Source organism: Peromyscus californicus, unplaced genomic scaffold (assembly GCF_007827085.1).
Source record: "Peromyscus californicus insignis strain IS unplaced genomic scaffold, ASM782708v3 Scaffold_10__1_contigs__length_136768540, whole genome shotgun sequence".
In the NCBI taxonomy this organism is placed as follows: Eukaryota; Metazoa; Chordata; class Mammalia; order Rodentia; family Cricetidae; genus Peromyscus; species Peromyscus californicus.
The window spans coordinates 52,495,888-52,520,864 of NW_026294391.1; the positions used below are offsets into that span (position 1 = coordinate 52,495,888).

The window sequence follows — 24,977 nt, forward strand, 5'->3', positions numbered from 1 at the left end:
TGTTGTTGTTTTTCAAGACAGGGTTTCTCTGTGTAGCTTTGCGCCTTTCCTGGAACTCGCTTTGGAGACCAGGCTGGCCTCGAACTCACAGAGATCCACCTGGCTCTGCCTCCCGAGTGCTGGGATTAAAGGCGTGTGCCACCACCGCCCGGCCTGATACACATTTTTTAATTAAAAAAAAAAGCTTCTAAGGATTTCTTTAATTCAACTTTCTCGGTGCAGAGTTATTTTTGGAAAGTGGGACTATCTGTCTCTGCATATCAATGATTGTACACTTTCTTGTAGTTCAAGAGTTCTTTCCATTCCCTTGGAAATGTGGTAGGCCACTTAAAAACTTTCATCTTATGGCCAAACACATCTTGGCAAACGATCTCATAGCTTGTGTTTTTGAGAATCCATGATGTATCAGCAATTGTGTGAAGCACCAAGACTACCAGAGACAGCAGGAAAGAAAATCATATCTTTGCGTCCTGGCTTATATCTCCAAGTAGTAACAGAGTCTGAGGTTGATTTGGGTTGAGCTTTCGTCTCAACCTGTGGACAGCATAACTCCAACTTGCTAGTAGTCTGTATCTGGGACTGTTGGCCAGAGGTCCTGGAAGAAGCAATACAGACACATAAGGAAAATGGCGGACTGCAATGCACTAAATTTTAGTGACTCAACTGTTATCTTCTGAGACTGTATAAGAGCTTGGATTTTGGTTGCCACCGGAAGGTCTCACCCCTCTTCCTTAATAAACTACAGTTACTTGATATTTTTCTCTTTTCATTTATAATATAGAATATTAATATTTTTTCATTTAAAGTATTTTTGGATTAAAATATAATTACATCATTTTGCCCCTCCCTTTTCTCTCCTGCCTTATAGTTTGGTCCATGCCTGACTCCCTCTCTTTGTGGTAGCACATTTATAGTGTACACATTCACCTCTGCTGATTCGCCTTTCCTCTCCTGCACCTGGAGAGGACAGTGAGACACAAATACGGGAAGCGTTAGCAGAACAAGGCAGTATATAGAGCCACAGACTTCTTTATTAGAATGATCCTTAGTCATTGCTTTAATTACCTGCTCCCTCGTCCCATGTCTGTCTGCCCTTCTGCAGATTATGGAAACTAAGGCCCAAGAAAAGGCTGAGAGCTATTCATGTTGGTGAATTGAGCCCATTATAGTGCTGCTAGGCTTGGAACCCAGTTTTAAATTTGTTTTTATTCTTCCACAATTTCAAATATATGTGTGTGTGCTTGTGTATGTATATATAGACGCTGTGTATGTATATATATATATGTACACACTTGGCTCACATTTTTCATGTTGTACTCTCTTATCCTCTTTACCTGCAATAGTTTTCTTTGTGTGTGTGCTCCATTGCATTTAATTAGGGATTCCTGCATGAGCACCTGTGGGAGGTTTCTTACTTGAGCAAATGACTCCTCCCTGCCACATGCCCCGCCCCCAACAATTAATTGGCTATAACTCCTTATGGAGAGATGGAGTCTCACTAGCTCCTGCCCTGTCATGTTGATGTGCTCAATATTGTGCAGATCTTGTGGAATTGCACAATATTGCTGTGACTTCAGAGCTGCAACTGCCATGCCATGTCTAGAAGACACTGTTTACAGTACTCCTCTTCCTCCCCCAGCACTCACGTTCTTTCTATGCCATCTTCTATGATGTTCTCTAGGCTTTGATTTGGAGTGGGTAAATGCAGATGCCTTGTTTAGGACCAAGCACTCAGAAGCCACTCATTGTCAGCACTTTGACCAGTTCTGAGTCTGTGTTAACTTAGCCGTTGCAAAAAGAAACTTCTTTAAGATTAAGAGTAAAACTAGTTTATGGGCTGGGTGTTGGTGGCACACACCTTTAGTCTCAGCACTTGGGAGGCAGAGCCAGGCAGATCTCTGTGAGTTCGAGGCCAGCCTGGTCTACAGAGCGAGATCCAGGGCAGGTACCACAGCTACACAGAGAAACCCTGTCTCAAAAAACCAAAAACGAAACAAACAAACAAACAAAAAAAAAACCAAAAAAAACTAGTTTATGGATATAAACACACATTTAGAGGCCAGTTTGACTAAATGTCTATTGAGTAAATCAATAGTAGTAGTAGGTTCTCTACTAAGGCATACGACCTCCCCAACCATGGGCTTCTGAGCTGGTTTACAGTACTGAGCATGACTTCCTCCTGTAGAGTGGATCTCAAATTCAATCAGAAAGTGGTTGGTTACTCCCATAACCACCATGCCTCTATTGCAGTGGTTCTCAACCTTCCTAATGCTGCAACCCTTTAATACAGTTCCTCATGCTGTGGTGACCCCCAACCAGAAAATTATTTTCATTGCTACTTCATAACTGTCATTTTGCTACTGTTATGAATCATAATGTAAATATTTGTGTTTTCTGATGGTCTTAGCCCTGTGAAGTGTCATTCAACGCCCCCTCCCCCAAAAGGGGTCATGACGCATAGAACCGCTGCATCAGTGGCACATTTTGCTTAGATGGTTGATATTGTAGCTTGGAAAGTTCATAGCAGAGGACCCAGTGTTTTTGTTTTTTCTTTAATTTTATTTTATTTTGCTTCTGCAACTATCTACTAGTGTCATAGATAAGCCAACCTGTAGACCACAGGTAAGAAGAGAATGCTGTGGGCTGGAATTGGCTGGTGTAGGTGGGGAATACTTTCTGGAGGAAATATAGTCAATATTTTCTTCCTCTTTGTAGTAGGATGATTTACATTCATGTTTGCCTCTTGGTGAAGCATTGTTTGTGACTTTGTTTTTATCTTCAGTACTGTGGTTGAGAATATGGTTAGGTTATGACTTATGTCAATGTTGTACCTTTTTTCACACCAGTTTCATATTTACTCGGTTTCTTGGCACTTGGATTTCTTTCTCCAAAGTTGAACAGAGACGCTTGTCTAATCCCCTACTGAGCACAAAGCCAAAGAACTAAATTGCCTTCTTTCATCTCATCCTAGATCAGTGTGCGTGTGACCACCATGGATGCAGAGCTGGAGTTTGCCATTCAGCCGAACACCACTGGCAAGCAGCTGTTTGACCAGGTAAGGGAGGGCCTTGTTCCTTAATCACTCCTGCCAGTAGGTCTCATCACAGTGCAGACCAACCATTCCTTCTCTGTTTTGGAAAAGGTCTCTCTTTCTACTGGCCCTTCCAAGGAAGGTGAAAACAAAGTCTGGCTCCAGACTTAATTAAAAAGGAGGCAAAGTTTAATTTTGGCAACCCAAAATCTTAATCTCATTGACCTAACACATCCTATCCTCGATCCTGAATAAAGGTCACAAGAGACAGGGAGTGTGATTCTATGCTAGATTTGTTGAAACTGTGAATATATTTTCCTTTCAACTTTTAAAATGTCTGTCTATCTATCTATCTATCTATCTATCTATCTATCTATCTATCTATCTATCTATCTATCTTTCTATCTATCTATCTATCTATCTATCTATCTATCTATCTATCTATCTATCTATCTATCTATCTATCTATCTATCTATCTGATTGACAAGTCTCTTTAAAAAGCCCAGAGTGTCCCTAAAACTTACTATGCAGCCTAGGCTGGCTTCTAACTCAAAACCCTTATTCCTCAGCCTCCCAAGTGCTAGGATTATAGGTGTGTGCTTCAGTGCCCCAAAGTTGCCCTCTTACTTCCATATGCAGACTGTGGCATGTGTGTCTGTGCACATACACAAATGTGAAAGAAGGGAAAAATTGATGCTTACTTTACAGGCCTTTTGTTTTATAAAAATGTAATATTATTTGTATCTTTACCATTCCCCCAAAACACCTGATTAGGTTGCACAAAATTCCAGATCAGAAATAGACAAGACAATAAGAAAACCCAAAGAGCTTGGAAGAAACTATTTTGTACAAGCACATAGTAGAGCAGTAAATGATGGCTCCCCTTCTAACACCATGATGCTTCTTGTCTCATTCATATACTAGGATTGGGAGATAGGCTTGATGATCTAATTTCAGATTCAGTTGGAACTTACTCCTTCTCTGGAGCTTGTTTTGTGTTTTTGTTTAGAATGGTGTAGGGTAATCACTGATGGTTAATTTGTGAAAACACAAGTTAGTCGGAGGAACTTTTAAACACCTAAGTTATGTGTTGACATTTCCATAGCTCACAAGTGAGTATAGTACTAGTCTGCAATGACTGAAAGCATTTTGATTATATTAAGGTTTTCATGTGGGTTCTATATTGGAGAGCTTTTAAAGGGATAGACTAGTGAATTTGAAAGGACACTAGATGTCTAGAGCTGGCTTTGCCACTAATTTATTTCTTTTTTTTTTCTTTTTAAGATTTATTTATTTATTATGTGTACAGTCTTCTGGCATGCCAGAAGAGGGCACCAGGTCTCATTATAGATGGTTGTGAGCCACCATGTGGTTGCTGGGAATTGAATTCAGGACCTCTGGAAGAGCAGCCAGTGCTCTTAACCTCTGAGCCACCTCTCCAACCCATCACTAATTTCTTGTTTCACACAAACATTTCTCTTATTTGGACCTCAGTTTCCCTATCTGTAAATGGTTCCTCAAATTTGGTTATCTCTCAAAAATTTATCTCTGCCACGTTTTCTACACATCTGCTTCTCCTTCTTCTGTATTCTCATTGTTTAGAGTTCAGACAACCCTTTTCTGTAAAAGAAAGAAAATGCCTCATTTGAGTTGATAGGAGGAGACAGGCAGCTGGCAGAACATGTCTTCCGGATTGGCTTCTAGCAGTCTGTAAGATAGACATGAGGAGGTATCCACTATACCACATAAGCTCCTGGGTCCCTTGTTTTAGGTGCTAAGGTTTTAGGAAGAGGTGCCAAGTGAGGGGAGAGTGTCAGTCATGGTGGATTTTACTTTGACCTCTTCCTAGACTCCTTCCAGAGTTCTGCTTCTGCTCACTCCTCTCCCAGAGCAATGATCGCTATACCCTTCCTTCCCTGCTCTGACCACTGGGCTTTGTCCTTTTGTATTGAAGGGGGACTAAGACGTGACTTAGATGGCTGCAAGGTAAAATACAATCTCTGGGCAAAATTTTATTAATTTCAGAAAGTCTCTATTTGGTAATTCATTGTTAGTGTTTGTTTGCTTTACATACTGTGTGTGTAGTTCTGTAGGAGGCCTCTATGTCTGTGAGCCCTGGGCAGATTGCAACGGTAATTTTTTTGTTCAGGGAATGAGGTCTTGGTATATAACTTTGGCTGACCTGGTACTTATTATGTAGTCCAGGCTGCCTGGAACTCAGAGCAATCTTCCTGTCTTAGGCTCCCGACTCCTGGAATTTGACATGTGCAAGCATTCTTGGCTGGGAGGCTTAAGGTTCTTGCCTCCCAAACAGAGCCCTTAAAAGATTTTAATCTTTCATAATCATCCAGATAAAGACTGAGAAAGAAAACCAGATAATTTATACATGTTAGTAGTATCCCCCCATTCTATGGATTTGAATTCAGCAGTGTCTTGGGAAGTATATTTATTGAGCACCTACTATAGATTATCCCTGGGTAGGTGCTTTAGCTAAAATTTCATTCAGATTATAGTGACTCTGAAGTTGGTTTGGTAGCCTGTAATCTCTGAAGATAGAGGCAGGAGGATCAGGAGTTCAAGACCATTCTCAAGAGTTTAGTGAGCTGTAATTGAGACTAGCCTGAGCAACATGAGATCCTGTCTCAACAGACAAATGAACAAATGAAAAAATGACCTTGAGTTCTATTATACAACATGGTGATTATTGTTAGTAACAGTACATTATAGTCTTGAAAATCGGTGAATTGGGTTGGGAAGTGATAAATATGTGCGGTTTTACATATAGCTGGGTTCTTTAATCATCACGATGATCCTGTCCCTAAAAGGACAAAGAACATACCTTAGCAGGTCATGTCACCAGCAAGTTGTGATACGGAGTTTCGAATTCATTTCTGCACATACTTCTCTCCCACTGCACCACACTGTGTGGGGCTAATGAGGGTGCTCTAGCTTTGAGATGTCTCAGAGAAGATGTGTTTTCTGTCCATAGGTCCCCTGAGAGGCTACCACAGAAAAAAGAATACAGCCACTCTGTGAGGTCAGAAGGGTCAGAGCTGTGATATCATAGGTGAAAATTATTGGATAAAATATCTTGACAAGATACTAAGCAACTATCTCCCTTGAGGTGAAAGCAAATGAGAATGAGAATCCACAGATGTGAGCTCTTCCCCTCCTCTAGCTTGATAAAGCATAGGGAAGAAATCAATTCTACCTGACTTTGAGATCCATCATTCAAGGAAGACCTTCTGGCAGAACTGGGGCTTGAAAGGAATTGACTAAAGCTCTAGGGCCATTCTGGAACTCAGCAGGCATCTGGCTTATGACCAGAAGGGAAGTAAAATAAAGAGGAAGCCTATTTCTTGGCACCCAGTGATAAATAACATGCAACAATGGGAAAACATAGCTTGAGGAGGCCCAGGACCTGGTGGGAAATGGGAATGGGGCCCACAGTTGCTCCCACTTACCTCTGTTTGTGAGTGTACTCGCTGCCAGGAAAGAGAAAGAACACATTTTGCTTCAGGCATGCTGTACTTGCTTGCTTTAATCTCTTAAGGCAGCTTCTTCAAATAACTTCATCTTGAATTTTGTACGAGCCACTAGGTGGCAGGGCTACCACTGTGAATAACGTTGTTTTTGCCCTTTGAGATTCTAATATAATTACAACATTTCTCCTTTCCCTTTCCTCCCTCCAAACTCTCCCATATATCCCTCCCTGCTCTCCTTCAGGTTCACAGGCCTCTTTTTTTTTCACTAATTGCTATTGCATATATGTATTTATATGTATATAGAGATCCTGCCTGGCTTCTCAGCCATTCTAATAATTGATCTTTTTAAGAGCCAAATGTATGTGGAATGTCCTGGGAGTTCAGTTGAAGGAACCCTAAAAATCACAAAGCTTTCTGGCTCAGTAATGTACTTATGACTGGCTGACTTTGCTTTAGGACTTTTTTTTTTTTTGGTTTTATTTTATAGGATGATTAACATCTATTATGACACTAATATTAGTAGTATCCCCATTCTACAGATGACAAATTGAGGCTTAGTGAGGGGGAAAGTTCTGCTTAAGGTCACATAGCTATAAGGAGTGGTATAGCTTAAACTTGAACGTGGATATTAGATTCTACTTTTTCCCAGTGCTTTCTGTCAACTATGCCTGGTGCAAGCTCCCTTTGTTTAGCCTGCTCCCTAAACAGAAACTCAGCTGAGTAGCGTCTGTTCTGTAAAGAAGATGCTCACTGGAGTACAAGCTATGTGGAGCAAAAGAAGCAGAGGTTGTGGTAGCATCTTACAGATTTTTCCAGTTAAACATCGATTTGCTTTCAGGTGGGTGGTGATGCAGCTGCTGCCAAGCCTGTATTAGAATCTTAGTGCGCCTCATATGTCTGGGCATTGATGCAATTTTGCACATAATTTCTCATGCTGTATTTTTCTTAAGGCTCTGGCCTTGCTTATGATGCAGCTCTGGGCTTCTGAGATGGCTCATGATGTCATTGATTTGTTACTTAGATAGATGCAGATAGTACATGAATTGACTTCTACAAGTAAAAAAAAAAAGAGATAAATAGAATTCTGTCTTATGCCCTGAAACTCCTAGAAATTAGCAATGATTTTTGTACTGGCAAATCTCTTCCTTTTATTAAAGTTCAGTTTTCTTTCTTTGTAGTTTTTTTTTTATCACCGTCTATAAATTACACATAATAATTGGTTTTTCTTTTTGGTTGTTGTTATTTTTCGAGACAGGGTTTTTCTGTGTAGTAGTAGCAGCCCTGGCTGTCCTGGAACTTGCTCTATAGACTAGGCTATCCTCAAACTCAGAGATTCACCTGTTTCCCTCCTGAGTTCTAGGGTTAAAGGCGTGCACCACCATGCCCAGCTTGGTATGGCATTTTCAATAAACGTACTTAATGGATTTTGATATATCCACTCCTCCCTTACTCCCATTAGTCCCAATTCCCACTCCTGCCAATCTTTTTCCTCTTCCTAACTAGTCTCTCTTCTACTTTCATGTCTGCCCCCCCCCCCCCACGACCACCAGTGAGTTTCCTTAGGGCCATTTATAGAAGCATGAGTACCCACCAATAAGTGCCTGTAGATATTCAGGGATGGGTGTGGCATCACAAAGCCCTTTCCACGACAGGTTGTTCACTCAAATCTTATGTAGTTAATCACAGCTGCTGTGAGCTCATGATTGCACTGACCACAGCCGAGAGCCGTACTTATATATGGGGATGCACACTTCATTTGAAGGGAATTTAATAGGCACATCACTGAACATCAGTTTACTAGCCTATACTGTGTTAACCCTGTTTACTCTCCACATTCTATTTGGGGAAATAGTGCAGAGTACAGAACAGAATTCACAGTCTCTAGGTTTTTTTGTTTTGGTTTTCTTGTTCACCCAAAATGTGTTTACTGGGATAGCTTCCCACTCATCTTGATTCATGATTTTTTTAGTGCACCTCTCAATTCCACCATACCCCTAGGCCTCTTTGGTATAGTCATTCACTGTGTTCTACTGCTTAAGGGTTTCTTAAGGGCAGCTTTGAGGAATACTAGCTTAGGTCATATGAGCGGAGTGTCTGGTACCAAAGGGAGCAAATATTTTTCCCCAGGGGAAGGAGCCATTTCTCAGCATTATAAGGACTCTACTCACTGGCTCCACAAAGGTTTGTTCCTAGAACAAAGAGCTAGATACTTTTCTCTAATTTGAAAAACAGGGTCTTTCCTCCCCCAAGACCTGCCCCACCTGAAATAGAGGTCTTGGCTACAATAAAAATTGGAAGTGAGTAATTCTTGGCCCAGTTTCCTTGTTCTTGGAATTGGAAATGGAGCCAGGAGTTGCCTGATCAAATGGCCCCCATCACGCCATAGACCTTAATTGGAGATTTCCTTGTAGCCTGTAGTCACAGGTCATCTCTATTGTCTTTGTTCTTTTTCAATATCAGTTCTGACTTCAGACTGTATTTCCTTCCTCCCGTATCCTCACTTTGGAACTTCAGCATAGGTTGAGAGACTGTTCATCTCTCCAAGCTCAAGAGCTTAAGGAAGTGGAAAATTCATATCGCTTTGATTTCCCTATGCTCACAAAAGAAGAGGCAGTATTCATATCAAAATCCCCTTCAGTCTTAGGTTTTCTGAGCTGCCACAACTGGCCTCTTGGTTTAGGTAAAGGCCAATTGTTGCTTTTCCGGTTCTGTTCCTTTTATGCCCCACTCCTTTGGTACCTAAGCATGTTAGCCCTGTGGTCTATACTATCTTCAGTGGGTCTTTTAATCTCTCTAGGATCTGAATGTTTATGGAACTTTTCTTCTTCCCACCAGTTACATTTCAGTTATAATCCTGAAACCGTATGGAAAAATCAGAATTATTTGTTGAGTCCTATGTTAAATATAGGACAAGAAAGAGCTTTAAAAAAATCTTCCCATACACATCCCTACATGTGATATCATTTAACAATTTAACAATTGTCCTCCCAGTTAGATAATGAGGAAGTTGGAATCAACAAAAGAAATATACTGGCTGCAAATTACAGATAGAAGATATTTGTTCCTGATATGTGACATCAAACTATAAAGAAAAAGTGTGATATCTTAGAACATGGTTTCTTCTCAGAGTGGTGGTTGTGTGAGGTGGGGGAGTGTATTGATTTGTTTACTAGAAAGAACATTGGCAACTCTGGGTCCTTGTTTTTATCTCTAGTTAAGTCTTATAGATTTTCTACTCATCTAAAGTTTTATTTCCATCCTTTTATACCCCAAATAAAAGATGGGGACTATGTGATGTGGCTCAGCTTTAGTGTGGCTATCCCTAGTCTTGAACATGCTGGTGTGCAGCCTACAACTGGTCCATCAACATGCTAGTGTCAGGGCCTGAGTATAGACTCCATCTGTCTTGTCCTTGCAGGCCTCCATTTCTTGTCCTCCGTTCAGTCTAAGGGCACTGGGCAATACAGGGCCCTTGAGTTTCTTCATAGGACAAAGGTTGGCCACAGATACTTCAGTACCCGGGAAAAGTATAGCTTTGGGGTAATGAGTATTCATATACTATGCTCCCCAACTTGTCTTCTCAAGTGTTCTTTCTTGGGGCATTCCAAGTGAGACTTTGTCTTAGATATTGGCATCACTTCCACCTTCTAAATATAAAGGACAGCTGTGAAATTTGAATTGATGACATTAATGACTGTCAATTATAATGATGTAATTCTTTCATAAAAACCTGAAGGCCTAAGGTAGGGAGATTCTAGACAGCTGGACAGGTGGAAGTTCCTGGAGGGACATAGGAACTTGGCACCACTCTGGTTGCATCTCTGCGCCTTTTCGGTTTCTTCATCTGTGCCTTGTTAAGCATGCTTCCTTGGTTAATTTGAGACAGACATTCAATGTGTAGCCCTGGCTGACCTGGAACATGCCATGTAGACAAGGCTGGTCTTGAATTCACAGAGCCCAGAGCCCAGCCTGCCTCTGCTTCCTGAATGCTAATATTAAGCACAGCCCATGCCTCCCCATTTGGCACAGGATCTCATGTAGCCCCAAGCGGGCTCAGACCCTCTGTGTAACCAAGGATGCTGACACTGAGCTTCTGCTCTCCCTGCCTCCGCCTCCTCTTGAGAGCTGGGATTACAGGCATGCATTGCCATGCCCAATGCAATATCCTCCTTTACAATAAATAGAAAAACAAAAATGGCAAAGGACAATATATTAGAGTACCCCAGAAGGATATGATAAAGGTTAACCCAAGAATCTTTGTCTGCAGTCTCTAATCCATTCTGGGAGCAGATAGCTATATAGCATTGTAGGAGAAGGGAGGCAGTGGCAGAAAGTATGAGAATTGCCTTGATTTAAAAATATGACATAAGTCGGGTGGTGGTGGCTCATGCCTTTAATCCCAGCACTTGGGAGGCAAAGGCAGGTGGATCTTTGTGAGTTCGATGCCAGCCTAGTCTACAGAGTGAGATCCAGGACAAGCACCAAAACTACACAGAGAAACCCTATCTCGAAAAAACAAACAAACAAAAAAATATGACGTAATTTAAATCTTGACTTGGTCACTTACTATCTGCACCTTGGGCATATAATTTCATTTCTGGACCTTTAGTATTACTATCTATAAAGTGGGCATCACTGGACTTCTGTCATAGGGCTCTTTTGAGAATTGAAGATGATAATGGATGTAAGGTTATTGGTGTGTGCCAGTGTTCACAGTAGTACTTAGTGGGGAAAGAAGCTGATATCAGTCCTTTCTTTTTTTCTTTTTTTATTGTGCATTAAACATACGTTAATTGTAAAAACAATGGATTTGTCACATTTTCATATACATGTATTATATTTTGACCATAATGACCCTCCTTTCATCCATTGGTCCTTGTCCTTTTCTTAAATAGTTCCCCTTCTACTTCCATGTTCTTTAAAAAAATCTAGACTCCTTGTATGACATTAATTGATTTTAAAATACATTTTTCTTAATTATTTAAGAATTTCATGCATGTATACAATACATTTTGATCGTATTTACCTTTCTTCAGCTGCTTGCAGACCCTCTCCCTCCCAACTTCATGTACTCATTTTTTAACCCACAGAGTCTAATTAGCCTTGCCAGTGTGGTCATAGGTATAGAGCCGTAAACTGGAGTATGGAAACCTACTAAAGGCCACATCTCTGAAGAAAATGGACTCTTAGTGCTCCAGAAGCCATCAACTGCCAATAGATATCACTTCTTGACTGCTGCTTTAAGTATATTTCCTTTCCAGACTAGCAGTACCTTAAACCCTTTAAGGGTGGATTAAGATGCTTCACTTTTATGTTCTTTAATTCCTGGCACAGGATAGATATTAAACCAGTGATTGTTTTGTCTTTTCCAGGTGGTGAAAACAATTGGCTTGAGGGAAGTTTGGTTCTTTGGTCTGCAGTACCAGGACACAAAAGCTTTCTCTACTTGGCTGAAACTCAATAAGAAGGTAATCACTTATTGCTCTGTCAGAAGTTGTTCCAGCTAATGACATGCACCAGCTAGCAAACCTGAGATACTTAATCAGTAATATATTGAACAAAACAACAAAGGAAACAGTGTTTAGAGTGTTAGTTTAAAAAGTTATATGGAGGGGAATGACCACACTCAGCCAGCTGTTGTAATTCAGACAAAGATTTCCATGTTTATGTAGGACTGTGCTGTCTGTAGACAAAAGGTGTTTTCTCGTCTGTCTGCATGGTTGGTTCTTCAGCTTCCGTGACTCCCATCCTCCTTTTTTATTTTGAGAGAGAGATTGTTGTAGGCTGGTCTCAAGCTCCATATGTAGCAGATGGTGACCTTGAACATCCGATCTTCTTGCTCCTTCTGGTTACTATCATCAAAATATAGGCAGGGAAAGTTGTTGTGTTTCAACTTTGACTCCTGAGCAAGAAGACCACACCAAAAGGAGTGGAGATGATTCCTTAATTTAGACTTGTTGTGGACCAAAGCTTTGAGTGGTTTAAGTTGTAAATCCCTTTCTCGAGGTCTGTAGGATTGTAAGAAAGAGCCCAAACACTGCCCCAAGTAGTATCTGCAGACACCTGGCAGACTTCCCTCTCCATACCCAAACTGGTTGACTTTAACCTTACAGGTCTCAATACTGTGCTGTGGCTCATTTTGCTGATTGTATCTAGAGGTGTGCATCTCACTTCTGCTTCAGAGATCTTGTTTTAATAAAGAATGGAGGCTTTGTAAAATTACATTTATTTACTATGTCTGTGCATGTGTATGTGTGCGTGCATGTATGCCATGGTAAACATGTTGGTTCGCTCTTCCACTTTATTGTTCCCTAAGACCAAAATGAGGTCATCAGCTTTGGACGCAAGTGCCTTTACCTTCTGAGTCATGCTGCTGGCCCCAACAGTGGCCATTTTGCTGGGCAAATTAGGAGCCATTTTCAGACTTTAGGAGGTCGTCTGAGAATGGTCTAACCTAGACAATTCTGTGGCTTCAACCAGATTTGCTCTTGTCCAATAGTTTATAACATAGGAGAAGACTTCCAAGAGGAGCTTTAGGGGCAGGAGACATGGCTCAGCTGTTAAGAGCGCTGACTGCTCTTCCAGAGGATCTGGGTTCAGTTCCCGGCGCTGACATAGCAGCTCACACATGCCTGTAACTATACTTCTAGGGGATCTAATGCCCTCTTCTGGCCAACATAGGTGCCATGCATGCACTTGACACAGCACTCACAAACAGAAAAAATATAAAATACAGTAAGTTTTACAAAAAAAAGCTTTAAAAAGAGGAGTATTCTTAAACCTACCTTCAGAATTTGAGATCATTAAGCTATATTGTCAGGTAATGGTGGTTTCTGTCATCAGTGTGTATTAGAAATGTTAAGAAGAAAATTTCCAAGAGGAAGAAATGTATATAAGATTACCCAGTGAAAGCAATACTTCTGTGTTTTAGTTTTAGTGTTTAGTTTTAAATTACGAGGAGAGTGGCCTCCCTGCCTTGGGAGATTACCTGAACTTAAAATCACTCAGTGCCCTCCCAGTACCTTACAGACACTCTCCCATCACCACAATCCATTGTTTGAGCGCCTACCTAACCTTGTTCCTCCTAGGTGACAGCACAGGATGTGCGGAAGGAGAGTCCGCTGCTCTTCAAGTTCAGGGCCAAGTTCTACCCAGAGGATGTGTCTGAGGAACTGATCCAGGATATCACCCAGCGCCTGTTCTTTCTGCAAGTGAAGGAGGGCATTCTCAATGATGACATTTATTGCCCACCGGAAACTGCGGTGCTGTTGGCCTCCTATGCCGTCCAGTCGAAGTACGGCGACTTCAATAAGGAAGTGCACAAGTCTGGCTACCTGGCTGGAGATAAGTTGCTGCCCCAGAGGTGAGCTGGTGCCTTGGTGTCCTTTGACCTGGTTAAAGTGGGTAGTGGGTAGCGACCAAAAGCTGGCTAATCACCATTCCCCAACTTGTGTGGGTTGCCAGATAAGTTTCTTTCTACTAGGTTTTGTCTAAAGACTGCTGTCCTGCTCAGAGAGGCACATTTGCATATAGTATTATAGCCTATTGTATTTCCGGGCCTCAAGAAGCGGTTTTCCCCTTTCTCTCCCTGATTTCAAAGCTTCATTACCCTGGAGATAGGTGCTTACGTAGAACCAAAGATGAGTTGATTTGTTTTGTCCTCCCCCGTTTCCATTTCTTTTCCACTGATGAGATTTTATTTTAGAAATTCACAGGAGAGAGAGAGAGAGAGAAAATTATGCAAGCCACGGGTTCCATTCTACTTAGTTTTCTGATTTTGTAAACTTCAAAAGAGAAAGCTCTTAAACACTTAATATATTTGTTTTAACATCATGACAATGCCAAATAAACAAGGCAAGCGGTTTCCTTATTTTCTGGCTCAAGAAAGAGAGATACAGAGGTACTCGCTCTGATTTACCTCATCTCCCACATTTGAGGCAGAACAGACCTGAACCCCCAGTGTCTTGATTCTTTTTTTAACCTTGAAGGCTTTGTTTCATTTTGCATCAGATGGCCATTAATTTCCGTAGGCTTTTGGATTAGAACAGGAGAAGAAAAGCTAAGCAAGCCTGATTCTGGAGTCCCTAGTGGAATTGGAGCTATGGCCTGTACACATGCCATTAGAAGATATTAGGGATAGTCATTGTGCCCTAGGAAACTTTTGTGGTCAGTGCCATGATGACCCATGATGGCATATTTAAAGCAGGTCTTGTTTAACAATCTGGTAGAATTATGGGTCAGGTCTATTTTGGTTTCCGTCAGAGTAGTTTGGGACTACATCCCTTCCCTGTATCCAAAGCTGTTTTATAAACACCAGCTGTTGGCCCCAAGGGGTTGTAGGAGAGAATATTCCTGCCTATCTCTACTGTTAGCCCCTCAACACAGACTCCTCATGTATTATTGTTGAGTTTAGAGATGCAGCACATTATTAGCTTTGTTGTTAAAGGAATAAAGAGGGCCTGGCCTTTAATCCCAACACTTAAGAGTCAGAGGCAGGTGGAACTCTCTGAGTTTGAGGCCAGCCTGGTCTACATAATCAGTTTCAGGATAGCCAGGGCTGCATAATAGAGAGCCCCTGTTACAAACAAACAAACAAACAAACAAACAAACAAACAAACAAAGAGATGAATCCCTGTCTCAGATGGAGCTCTTCTTTTAGGAAGTTCCTTGTGGCTGCTCCAGTGTGAACTCAGGAGGAATCCAGCAATACCTCACTGGACTACCTTCAGTTTGCATCAACTCTGTAGAGAGCTAAGCGAGCTTCCCTTGCCTCCTGCCTGTGGTCTGTAGTTTTTTGATCACTCACTGTCTTTCTAGAGTCTTGGAGCAGCACAAACTCAACAAGGACCAGTGGGAAGAGCGGATCCAGGTGTGGCACGAGGAACACCGGGGCATGCTCAGGTAAGCCTACCCCTCCAGCTGTGAGCCTCACTGGCCTTGCAGGGAGAATGAGGGTGGGTGGGGTCTACAGAGAAGAGGCAAGTGATCAGGGACATTGGTGGACTTTAAGAGAGGGAGATAGGGATGATTTTGGCACTTCAATATAGAAGGCAAACTTAAATCATTATGAGACTGTGATTTTGTTTTAAGCTTTTTTAAAATTCATAAGAGCCAAATTTTAATGCAAAGGACTATAACTTGAAAAGATCATTAATTATCAAATCAGGACTTCATTTTTTTTGTTTATTATTTTGCGTGGTGTCTGTGTGTGCGTGATACATGTTGTGTGAATGTGGGCATGTGTCACAGTGAGTGTCTGAAGGTCAGAGAACAACCTTCAGTAGTTCGCTCTCTCTCCATCATGGGTTTTAAATATTGAATTCAGGTGGTCAGGTTGTATGTGAAGCACATTTACTCACAGAACTATCTCACCAGCTCAGATCTAAGTTATGATTTTTAAATTATTATATTTGTATATATTTTGTGTGACACACATGCAGGCTCTCTCTCTCTCATATGTGGGTACGAGTGCATGCATGCATGCTTGTGTGTATGGGGTGGGTGTGCGCCTATGTACTGTAGCTTCATGCTGGGGGTGCATACATGCAGGTCAGAGGCAACTTTTTAGAATGTTTTCTTCTTCTACCCTCCCATGTAGGTCCCAGTAACTGAACTCAGGTTGTCAGACTTTCTGGTCAGTGCTCTGACCAACTGAGCCATCTTGCCAGCCCCAGAAGGTTTTTGAGAAATGTTCTCAGCATGTAGCTTAGGCTGATCTTGAACACCCAATCCTCTTACCGCTACCTTCCAAGTGCTGGAATTACAGGTGGTGCTGGGATTACAGGCATGTTCCATCACTCCCTACATACTAAACAGTTTTGACAGCAATGAGAAGGAAGGAAAATCAGGATCTCAAGGAAGTTTTTGGGCTACCTAGTGATTCCACCCCTAAAATGAAATTGGAAAGGAGCTCTTTAAATATTGTAAAATAATTTGATGGTTGAGGAACAAATCTCATTTTACCATCAGCACTCTGTCTAAATTCTGCTAGGAATGCACTTCTATAAGAGGATGTCACAATGCAAAAGAGAGAGAGAGAGCATTAAGCTTCTGCTAATATTCCAGAAGACAAGGGACAGCCTTTCCTTATTATTTAGGTTTCTGGCAGCAGTGTTTGTTGAACAGAAATCATGTGTATTCTTGTTACTCATCATTTGCTTGTGTTCTATTTCCCAATCCTGCTAGCAAGATCGTTGTCAGAAACACAGATCAAGCTGGCTTTTTTATGTTGCTGGGTCTGATATGGGAGCTCTATACTTTGTGACAATCCCTGTCTCCTGTTCTTCATCGTCTAGGGAGGATGCTGTCCTGGAATATCTCAAGATTGCTCAAGACCTGGAGATGTATGGTGTGAACTATTTCAGCATCAAGAACAAGAAAGGCTCAGAGCTGTGGCTGGGTGTGGATGCCTTGGGACTCAACATCTATGAGCAGAATGACAGGTATACCTCAGACTTCTATGCGTTATTTGGATCACTATTAAACACATGTATCATCCCTTACTACAGAGCAAGACTATACCATTTGAATCCCACCTCAATTATTTTTCTACCTAATTACGTCCAGCAAAGATGTTTGTATAGTTTCCTTAATCCTATACTGACTAGCATTGTACTATTATTATGGTAGTTGCTAGCCACATGTGACGATTGAACATTTGAAATGTCATTACAGCTGAGATGTGTAATAAATATAAACTACATACCACACTTTGAAGAGCTGCTATGAGAAAAAATGTGTACTAATCATCTTTCTATACCTGTAACAGAATTCCTGGGGGAAATCATCTTAAAGGAGGAAAGATATTTTTGGCTTGTGCTTTTAGAGTTTCCAGTCTGCATTAACTTGATGCAGTGGCTTTGGGCCTGTACTGAGGGAGAATTTCCTTGTGGAGAGCATGTAGTTGCTGAGAAATAGACAACAAAAGAGGAAGGGACTGGACTCCCAATATTTCCTTTGAGGGCTTGCCCCCAATAACCTACTTCCTCCATCCAGGCCCCATTCACAAACTTCTGCCACCACTAATAACACCATTAGCTAGGACCCTAGCCTTCAACAAATGAGTTTTTGGGAGATATTTAATATCTAAATTATGCTGGGGATGGTGATGGATGCCTGTTATTCTACCATTCAGGAAGTGTAGGCAGCAGGAATCAGGAGTTCAAGGCCAGCCTTGGCTACATAGTTAATTCAAGGCTGTCTTAGTTTAGGGCTGCCATTTTTCTGATGAAACACCATGACCAAAAACAACTTGGGGAGGAAAGGGTTTATTTCACTCACAGTTCCATATAGCAGTTCGTCATTAGAAACAGCGAGGGCAGGTATTCAAGCAGGGCAGGAATCCAGAGGCAGGAGCTGATGCAAAGGCCACGAAGAAGTGCTGCTTACTGACTTGCTCCCCATGGCTTGCTCAGCCTGCTTTCTTATAGAACCCAGGACCACCAGCCCAAGGGTGGACCCTTGCTCACTAATTAAAAGAATGCCCTACAGTTGGATCTTATGGAGGCATTTTTTCAGTTGTTTTAAATGTTGATTTATATGCTCAAATGATAGTGAGTATTAGGACCTATAGAGTTAATCAAGCCTTTACAATTAGGTCATCATACTTCCTTTTTATCCATTTTCCTATAGCTACTAGGAAATTTATAAATGTGACCCTTACAATTTTTGGACAGTGCTGACCTAGAGTCTATCTTGTGACGGTTCATAAAGTTCAATCTCATGTTACGATTGACTTTTGGCCTAGAAGTCTTGCTGTAGTGCTGTCTTTCTTGTTTATTCCCCCCGCCCTTGGTCTGCTCTTGGTAAGGATGAAATCATTAGATTATTCTTCCATTTACCACCTGAATCTTAGAGTTCATTCTATCTTCCCAAAGTTAATGATTTTGTATAGAAGGTTTTCAGTGAAATAGTACTGCAGATCCTCTGGAAGGTTCTTACAAGGTATTTGCTCCAACCCCAAATGGAACAAAGCAAAGGGCAATAAGGAATCCCAGTAGCCGAGTTGACAGTAGCTCTGTCTCCTCAAGGGAGAAGTTTGTGGTAGGGGATAGAGTGGGATTGGTGCTGGAGAAGGTATTAGATCCGTTTCCTTCTTGCTTTGTCTTTGTCATGATGTTGCTGGCCTGTGTTTCTACAGACTGACTCCTAAGATTGGCTTTCCTTGGAGTGAAATCAGGAATATCTCCTTCAATGATAAGAAGTTTGTCATCAAGCCTATTGACAAAAAAGCCCCGGTAGGTGACTCCTCCTCCTGACTGTGCTTGATGGGTTTGGGCCAAGGCTTCGATAATTTTCAGAACAAACACGCTGCTGGATTTGTCTGTCTGTCCATTTTCTGTGGTGTATAACTTGTACACAACAGAACAAGAAGGTACAAATGGAAAGCAAAATGTCGGAGGAAGCTGATGCTGAGAAATGTCAGGCGGTATCCTTTATTTGGTTCCTATTATCCACCCCCCTTCGTGAGTGAGGTGAGCTGCAGGCAGCCTTACACGCCACTGCCTTGCCATTACCCCACTGTCCTGAGTCCCCAAAATGGACTCTTCACGTGTACTTGGCTCATGGTTAGTTGTGGAAAAAAGGCAGAGCCAGAAGTTCAAATCCAAAGGTGACATTACAAATTTACCTTGTAAAATGTTTTATAAAAGAAGATTAAGCCGGGCGGTGGTGGCGCACGCCTTTAATCCCAGCACTCGGGAGGCAGAGCCAGGCGGATCTCTGTGAGTTCGAGGCCAGCCTGGGCTACCAAGTGAGTTCCAGGAAAGGCGCAAAGCTACACAGAGAAACCCTGTCTCGAAAAATCAAAAAAAAAAAAAAAAAGATTAAATATTTACTTTATACGTATTTCTTTACCCATCAGTTTTTAAGACAAAGTTTTACTCTAGCCCAGCCTGGCCATAACTTAAAGTAACCCTCAGGCTTCAGTCCCTCAGTGCTAGAATTACATACGTCTATTACCATATCCTCTAAAATGTACCTTTTTATTATTACATTTAATTTGTTAATTTATTTAGTATGTGATAATAATAATTAAAAAGAGATCATGAATTTTGGGGAGGCACACAATTAGGTTGGCGTGATGGAGGTAAAATGCTCATGTGTGTAGTTCTCCATAAAATAAAAAGCCAGATGAAATCAAAGGCTTTTTTAAACAAGTAACAATCAAGATATTTGATATTTAAGAAATTCAGATATTTGTGCACTTACATCTTGCTTTCTTATAACTAGAACACACTTTAGAGATTATAGAAATGGTGTAGACACCCATGATGTACCTATTGACTAGCGTATTACCTATCTTATAGGAGGCCCTTTTACATTCATTTGAGAACTCTAGTTAGACGTCTAGGTAGAGACACGTGACATTGTCTGCTCCCTTAAGAGTTGATCCAGTCGGGCCAGTCAGTCACCTTAAGCTAAGGTAAAGAAGTAGTAGGAATACTTATCTCTTCCCTGAGATAGTGTCCTTGTCCTTCCCTGAGTTCCTACCCCATAGTTTAGTTCTTATTGGTTGCCGTGAGGTTCTGTTGGATGTGCTTATCGTACTGTATCCTGACGCGGAAAAACATAACTCCTCCCTTTTCTTCTTGTCGGTGGTTTTGTTTCAAATGCTGACCAGAATCTAAGTATGCTTTCTCTGGGGCTTTGGGCCTTTTCACACTTTGTGTAACGATCTCCCCGCCATGTGGCTGACTTCCATATTGGCTTAACCCGAGGTCATGGCCCTCTTAAGCTCCCACCTGTGAATCAATAATAAACTTACTTTGAAAACTGAAAAAAAATACTGTAGCAGAAAAAGACACTTCTGATGAAGTATTTTAGGGTGCTTTATTAAAAAGATTTCTTTTTCAGTTTTCCATGTTTATTTTGTGTGGAGGGGTGGAAGGATAAGCATCCCATGATGCACACACATGTGGAGTTCAGAGGACAGCTTGCTAGAATTGGTTTTCTTTCTCTATGCTGTTTTCGGGCATCACACTTATGGTCAGGCTTGGTCCAGGCACCTTTACTTCCTGAGCCATCCATCTTGCTGGCCCCTGGCTGCTTTTCATGGCCAGAATTGGAGAAAAGAGCACCAGTGTTTAAGATAAGAATCATGGGTTCTAGTCTCTAGTCTGCCAGTACCCTGACAACCGACTCTGGGAAAAATCATTTCCTTACTCTGGTAACTAGTATTCCCACTTGAATGCAAATGATTGGATTGTACAGTCTTTCCAGTACTTTTGACTTTAGCTTTACAGAAGCCAGAAGGTCGCTTTCACCTTTTCCTCAAGAGTTCAAATTTTTAAAAATTTATTATTTTATTACTGGTGTGTATGTGCATGTATGGGTTTGCTCGAGGACTTATGTGAGCCATCTTGTCAGCCCTAAAGACTCAACTGCTGATTTCCCTCCAGGACTTTGTGTTCTATGCTCCCCGGCTTCGGATTAACAAGAGGATCTTGGCCCTGTGCATGGGGAATCATGAGCTGTACATGCGTCGGCGAAAGCCTGACACCATTGAGGTTCAGCAGATGAAGGCACAGGCCCGGGAGGAGAAGCACCAGAAGCAGATGGAGCGGTAGGTGCTAGAGTGTTGGAGTTAGGACGACTGCTGTGGTAAGGAACTTGCTAAGAGGTTCCTAGACGACTTAGGGCGTCAAATCAGCCCAAGACCAGGACTTGTGAACTGTGGAGGGGAGGAAACCTCATGTATTCAGTTTCAGCTCAGACATTTTTGCTTCTTAAAAACAGGCATCAGAAGTGTAGGCTTTCAAAGGTTACAGGAGGGAGGAACCTCTTCCAGTACTCTCCCCCTCTATCGCCTCCCCACCCACCCCCAGTCTACCTGAGAAATCTGTTCTCTTTCCTCTTCCCATGGAGATCCAAGCATACCCCCTTGAGTTCTCCTTGTTACTTAGCTTCTCTGGGTCTGTGGATTGTAGCATAGTTTTCCTTTCCTTTACAGCTAATAGCCACTTACGAATGAGTACATACAATTTTTGTCTTTCTGGATCTGGGTTACCTCACTCGGGATGATTTTTTTTTCTAGTTCCATCCATTTTCCTTCAAATTTCATGATGTCATTGTTTTTAACAGCTAAGTAATACTCCATTGTGTAAATGTGTCACATCTTCTTTATCCATTCTTTAGTTGAGAGACATTTTGGTTGTTTCCAGGTTCTGGCTGTTACAAATAAAGCTGCTATGAAGATAGTTAAGGAAGTGTCCTTGTGATAGGATGGAGCATCCTTTGTGTATATGTTCAAGATAGGTATAGCTGGGTCTTGAGGTAGATCGATTCCAATTTTCTGAGAAACCACCATATTGGTTTCCAAAGTGGCTATAGACGTTTACACTTCCACAAAGGTCCTGCAAGTTCAAGGCCAGTCAGGAATGAATAGTAAGACCCTGTCTTAAATAATGAAAATAAAAATAAAAATGAGCATGTATTTTTTTCTCACCTAGAATCTGGTTCTAATACATATAGATATATATTTGTGTGTCAACCTTAATTATGTGTGTGTGTATATGTATATGTATATATGTATATATATATGTGTAAATGTGTATGTCTGTGTATGTGTATCTGTTTGACACACACACACACACACACACACACACACACACACACACACACACACAACTAAGGTTGACTTTTCTCCTCAACACAGGTTTGGACTCAAAGTCCTGTGAATGTCAGGCAAGTACTCTATCACTGAGCTATTTTGACAGCCCAGAGTTCTCATTTATTAAGAGAAAAAATTGCCATGATTTTGGGAGCAGTTTACTAAACTAGAACATACCCTGTAGGACCTCACAATCTAGTAAGAAAGAGAATGAAGGAAATACATATACGTATATGCTCACACTGTCTTACTTACATAGTCTTGAGGTACAAAAGCTATGTCATTCATTCCCTTAAATATTTATTGAGCAGTGAAAAAATGGTGAAACATTCCTCATCTTATGAAGCTGTCATTCTTGTAGGAGAATGTTTTTTTTTTTTTTTTAAAGACAGTGTTTCTCTATGTAGCACTGATGGTCCTGGAACTCACTCTGTAGACCAGGCTGGCCTTGAACTTAGAGATCTGCCTGCCCCTGCCTCCCAAGTGCTGGAATTAAAGGCATGCATCACCATCACTTATCATTCTAGTGGGAGAAGACAGATAAACTAAACACATTGCTCAGCATATGCAGTAGTGAAAGGTACTATGAAAAAGTGTGTGCCAAGTATTCTGAAAGGTCTAAGAGTGAAGACATGTAGCCAAGGTCTTAGTATGCTTCCTAGTGAGTGGAGGGATGGCTCCGCAGTTAAGAGCACTTGCTGCTCTGGCAGAAAACCCAGGTTCGGTTCCCGGCACCCACCTGGCAGCTTCAACCATCTAACTCTACTTCTAGGGGATCTGGTGCCTTCTTCTAGACTCCGTGGGTACTGCGTGCATGTTGTACACTTATATGCACACAGGAAAAACACACATAAAATGAAAATGAATAAAGTCTTCTTTAAAAATGCTTCCTTAAATAGGTAGCGAGGCCAGAAAAAGCAAATACGTATTCTCTATCGGCAGCAAAGTCTGTAAAGGGAACCTGAAGCTAGGGTTTAAGGCAAGCAAAGTTAGCCCTAGCTGTAGACTTGAAGCAAAACAGGCCAATTTGCCTTGCTATAAAGCTACAAGGCTGAGTGCAAAAGTTAGTCAATCATTTTCCAGATGGAAGGTTGAGAACAAGAGCAAAGCCATCTAATCTAGTTGGTTACCTGCAGTACCAGCATTCCCGTTTCGGTCTCACGAATTCCAGGTAAATGGACTGAGCATGGAAATCTATGCAGGGCAATGATGTGATGATGATTAGATTATGGACGAAATGGAGAGTGTTCCTTGTTCACAAGTTCTGCCTTATGTTGGGAGGGTGGGGACTAACAGACACAGGTCCTGGATTTCCTCCAGATTCCATGCAACCTTGCTAGTCTGCTAACATCCTTCCTTCGCTGTTCTAGGGCCCTGCTGGAAAACGAGAAGAAGAAGCGTGAGCTTGCAGAGAAAGAGAAGGAGAAGATTGAACGGGAGAAGGAAGAGCTGATGGAGAAGCTGAAGCAGATCGAGGAGCAGACTAAGAAGGCTCAGCAAGGTGAGGCTTGGAGTCACTGTGGAGGCTGAGTTTCCCCAGAACCTTTTCCGTCCCAAACTGCAGAACAAGACGTAGGCCAGGTGTGGCCATGGAGTAGATCAGGAATTTATCAAGGAAAGTTCTTGGAACTACTGTGCTCTGAAGGGGAGATTTCCCAGGAAGCAAGTTAGTAGGCCATCTGCATCTGTAAGCCCTCCATCAACTTTCTCCTTTTCTACTAGAACTGGAAGAACAGACCCGCAGGGCCCTAGAACTTGAGCAGGAACGGAAACGGGCCCAGAGTGAGGCTGAAAAACTGGCCAAGGAGCGCCAAGAAGCTGAAGAAGCCAAGGAGGCCCTGCTGCAGGCTTCTCGGGACCAGAAGAAGACCCAGGAACAGCTGGTAAAGTGACATCCTGGGCTGGGGTTGTGTGCCTGCGTTTTTCTTGTTTGGCCCCCTATGGGTTTATAAATTCCTTTGCCTGTGTAACGGCGTCTTTCTAGCTTCTTTGTATCTCAAAGGTCTCCAAAAGTTCATTCAAAAGCAAGCTAAAGTATCACTAGTACGACCCACAGTCTTCCGTAGCCCTTGAATTTTATTTACTTTCTTTTTTTTTTTCTTTTTCAAGACAGGATTTCTCTTTGTAGTTTTGATGCCTGTCCTGGATCTCATTCTGTAGACCAGGCTGGCCTTGAACTCACAGAGATCTGCCTGGCTCTGCCTCCTAAGTGCTGGGATTAAAGGCATTCGCTACCACTGCCCGGCTTATTTACTTTCTTAATAGTGATCTGACCTAAGAAAGGAAAAGGAAGAGTATTTATCACATGTTGCTTTAGCCACATTTCCTCTTTCCTTGCTTTCTTCTGTTTCTTTCCTAGTAGCCCTATGGAATTAAACCCCATACAGAATAATGACACTAGACAAGCAACTTGAGAATCATGGAGGCTGAGAGACTTGTCAAAGGTTACAGCTGTGTTTGATGAAGGATTACAACCCTTTCTGTCTCTATCAGAAAGATTCCCTCCCTGACATCATGTACAAAACTAGGGTTCTGTGACTTGGAAGTTAAGAATCTAGGGCCAAAGTTCCTTAATATAGTCCCTTCCCTTGTAATATTGGTGTGCTAGTATCTCTCAGGAAAAAGATGCCATGAGGAATTTGCTCAAGGGATAAGCAGATGTATAAACTTTTCCCATTGTATAAATTGCCTTGTGATATTACTATTTATTTGTTCTGGTAGCAATCTTGGTGGAGTCCTAGGACGGCAGTGAAGCATTTGCTACTTCAGGCACTGACTTCCAAGCTTTGCTGAGGCCTCACTGCATGTACATTTGGCGACATTAAGAGGGGACGAGGGAAAGAAGAGGGC

At 41.7% G+C, this 24,977-nt stretch overlaps 1 protein-coding gene and 1 non-coding gene across 2 annotated transcripts in view; one reads left to right on the plus strand and one right to left on the minus strand.

Moving 5' to 3' along the window:
* The window catches only part of Msn (moesin), a 74,542-nt gene that overhangs the window by 46,153 nt on the left and 3,412 nt on the right, over positions 1–24,977 (plus strand). The window contains exons 2-10 of the mRNA XM_052733145.1: positions 2,972–3,055; positions 11,890–11,985; positions 13,606–13,880; positions 15,335–15,418; positions 16,813–16,959; positions 18,657–18,753; positions 20,917–21,080; positions 23,498–23,628; positions 23,850–24,010. Coding sequence (XP_052589105.1) covers positions 2,972–3,055; positions 11,890–11,985; positions 13,606–13,880; positions 15,335–15,418; positions 16,813–16,959; positions 18,657–18,753; positions 20,917–21,080; positions 23,498–23,628; positions 23,850–24,010 — 1,239 coding nt within the window. The remainder of the gene's footprint in view (positions 1–2,971; positions 3,056–11,889; positions 11,986–13,605; positions 13,881–15,334; positions 15,419–16,812; positions 16,960–18,656; positions 18,754–20,916; positions 21,081–23,497; positions 23,629–23,849; positions 24,011–24,977) is intronic.
* Positions 12,119–12,257, minus strand: LOC128118235 (small Cajal body-specific RNA 3). Its single transcript, XR_008221056.1, has one exon. It is a non-coding gene; the product is annotated as a small Cajal body-specific RNA 3 (non-coding RNA).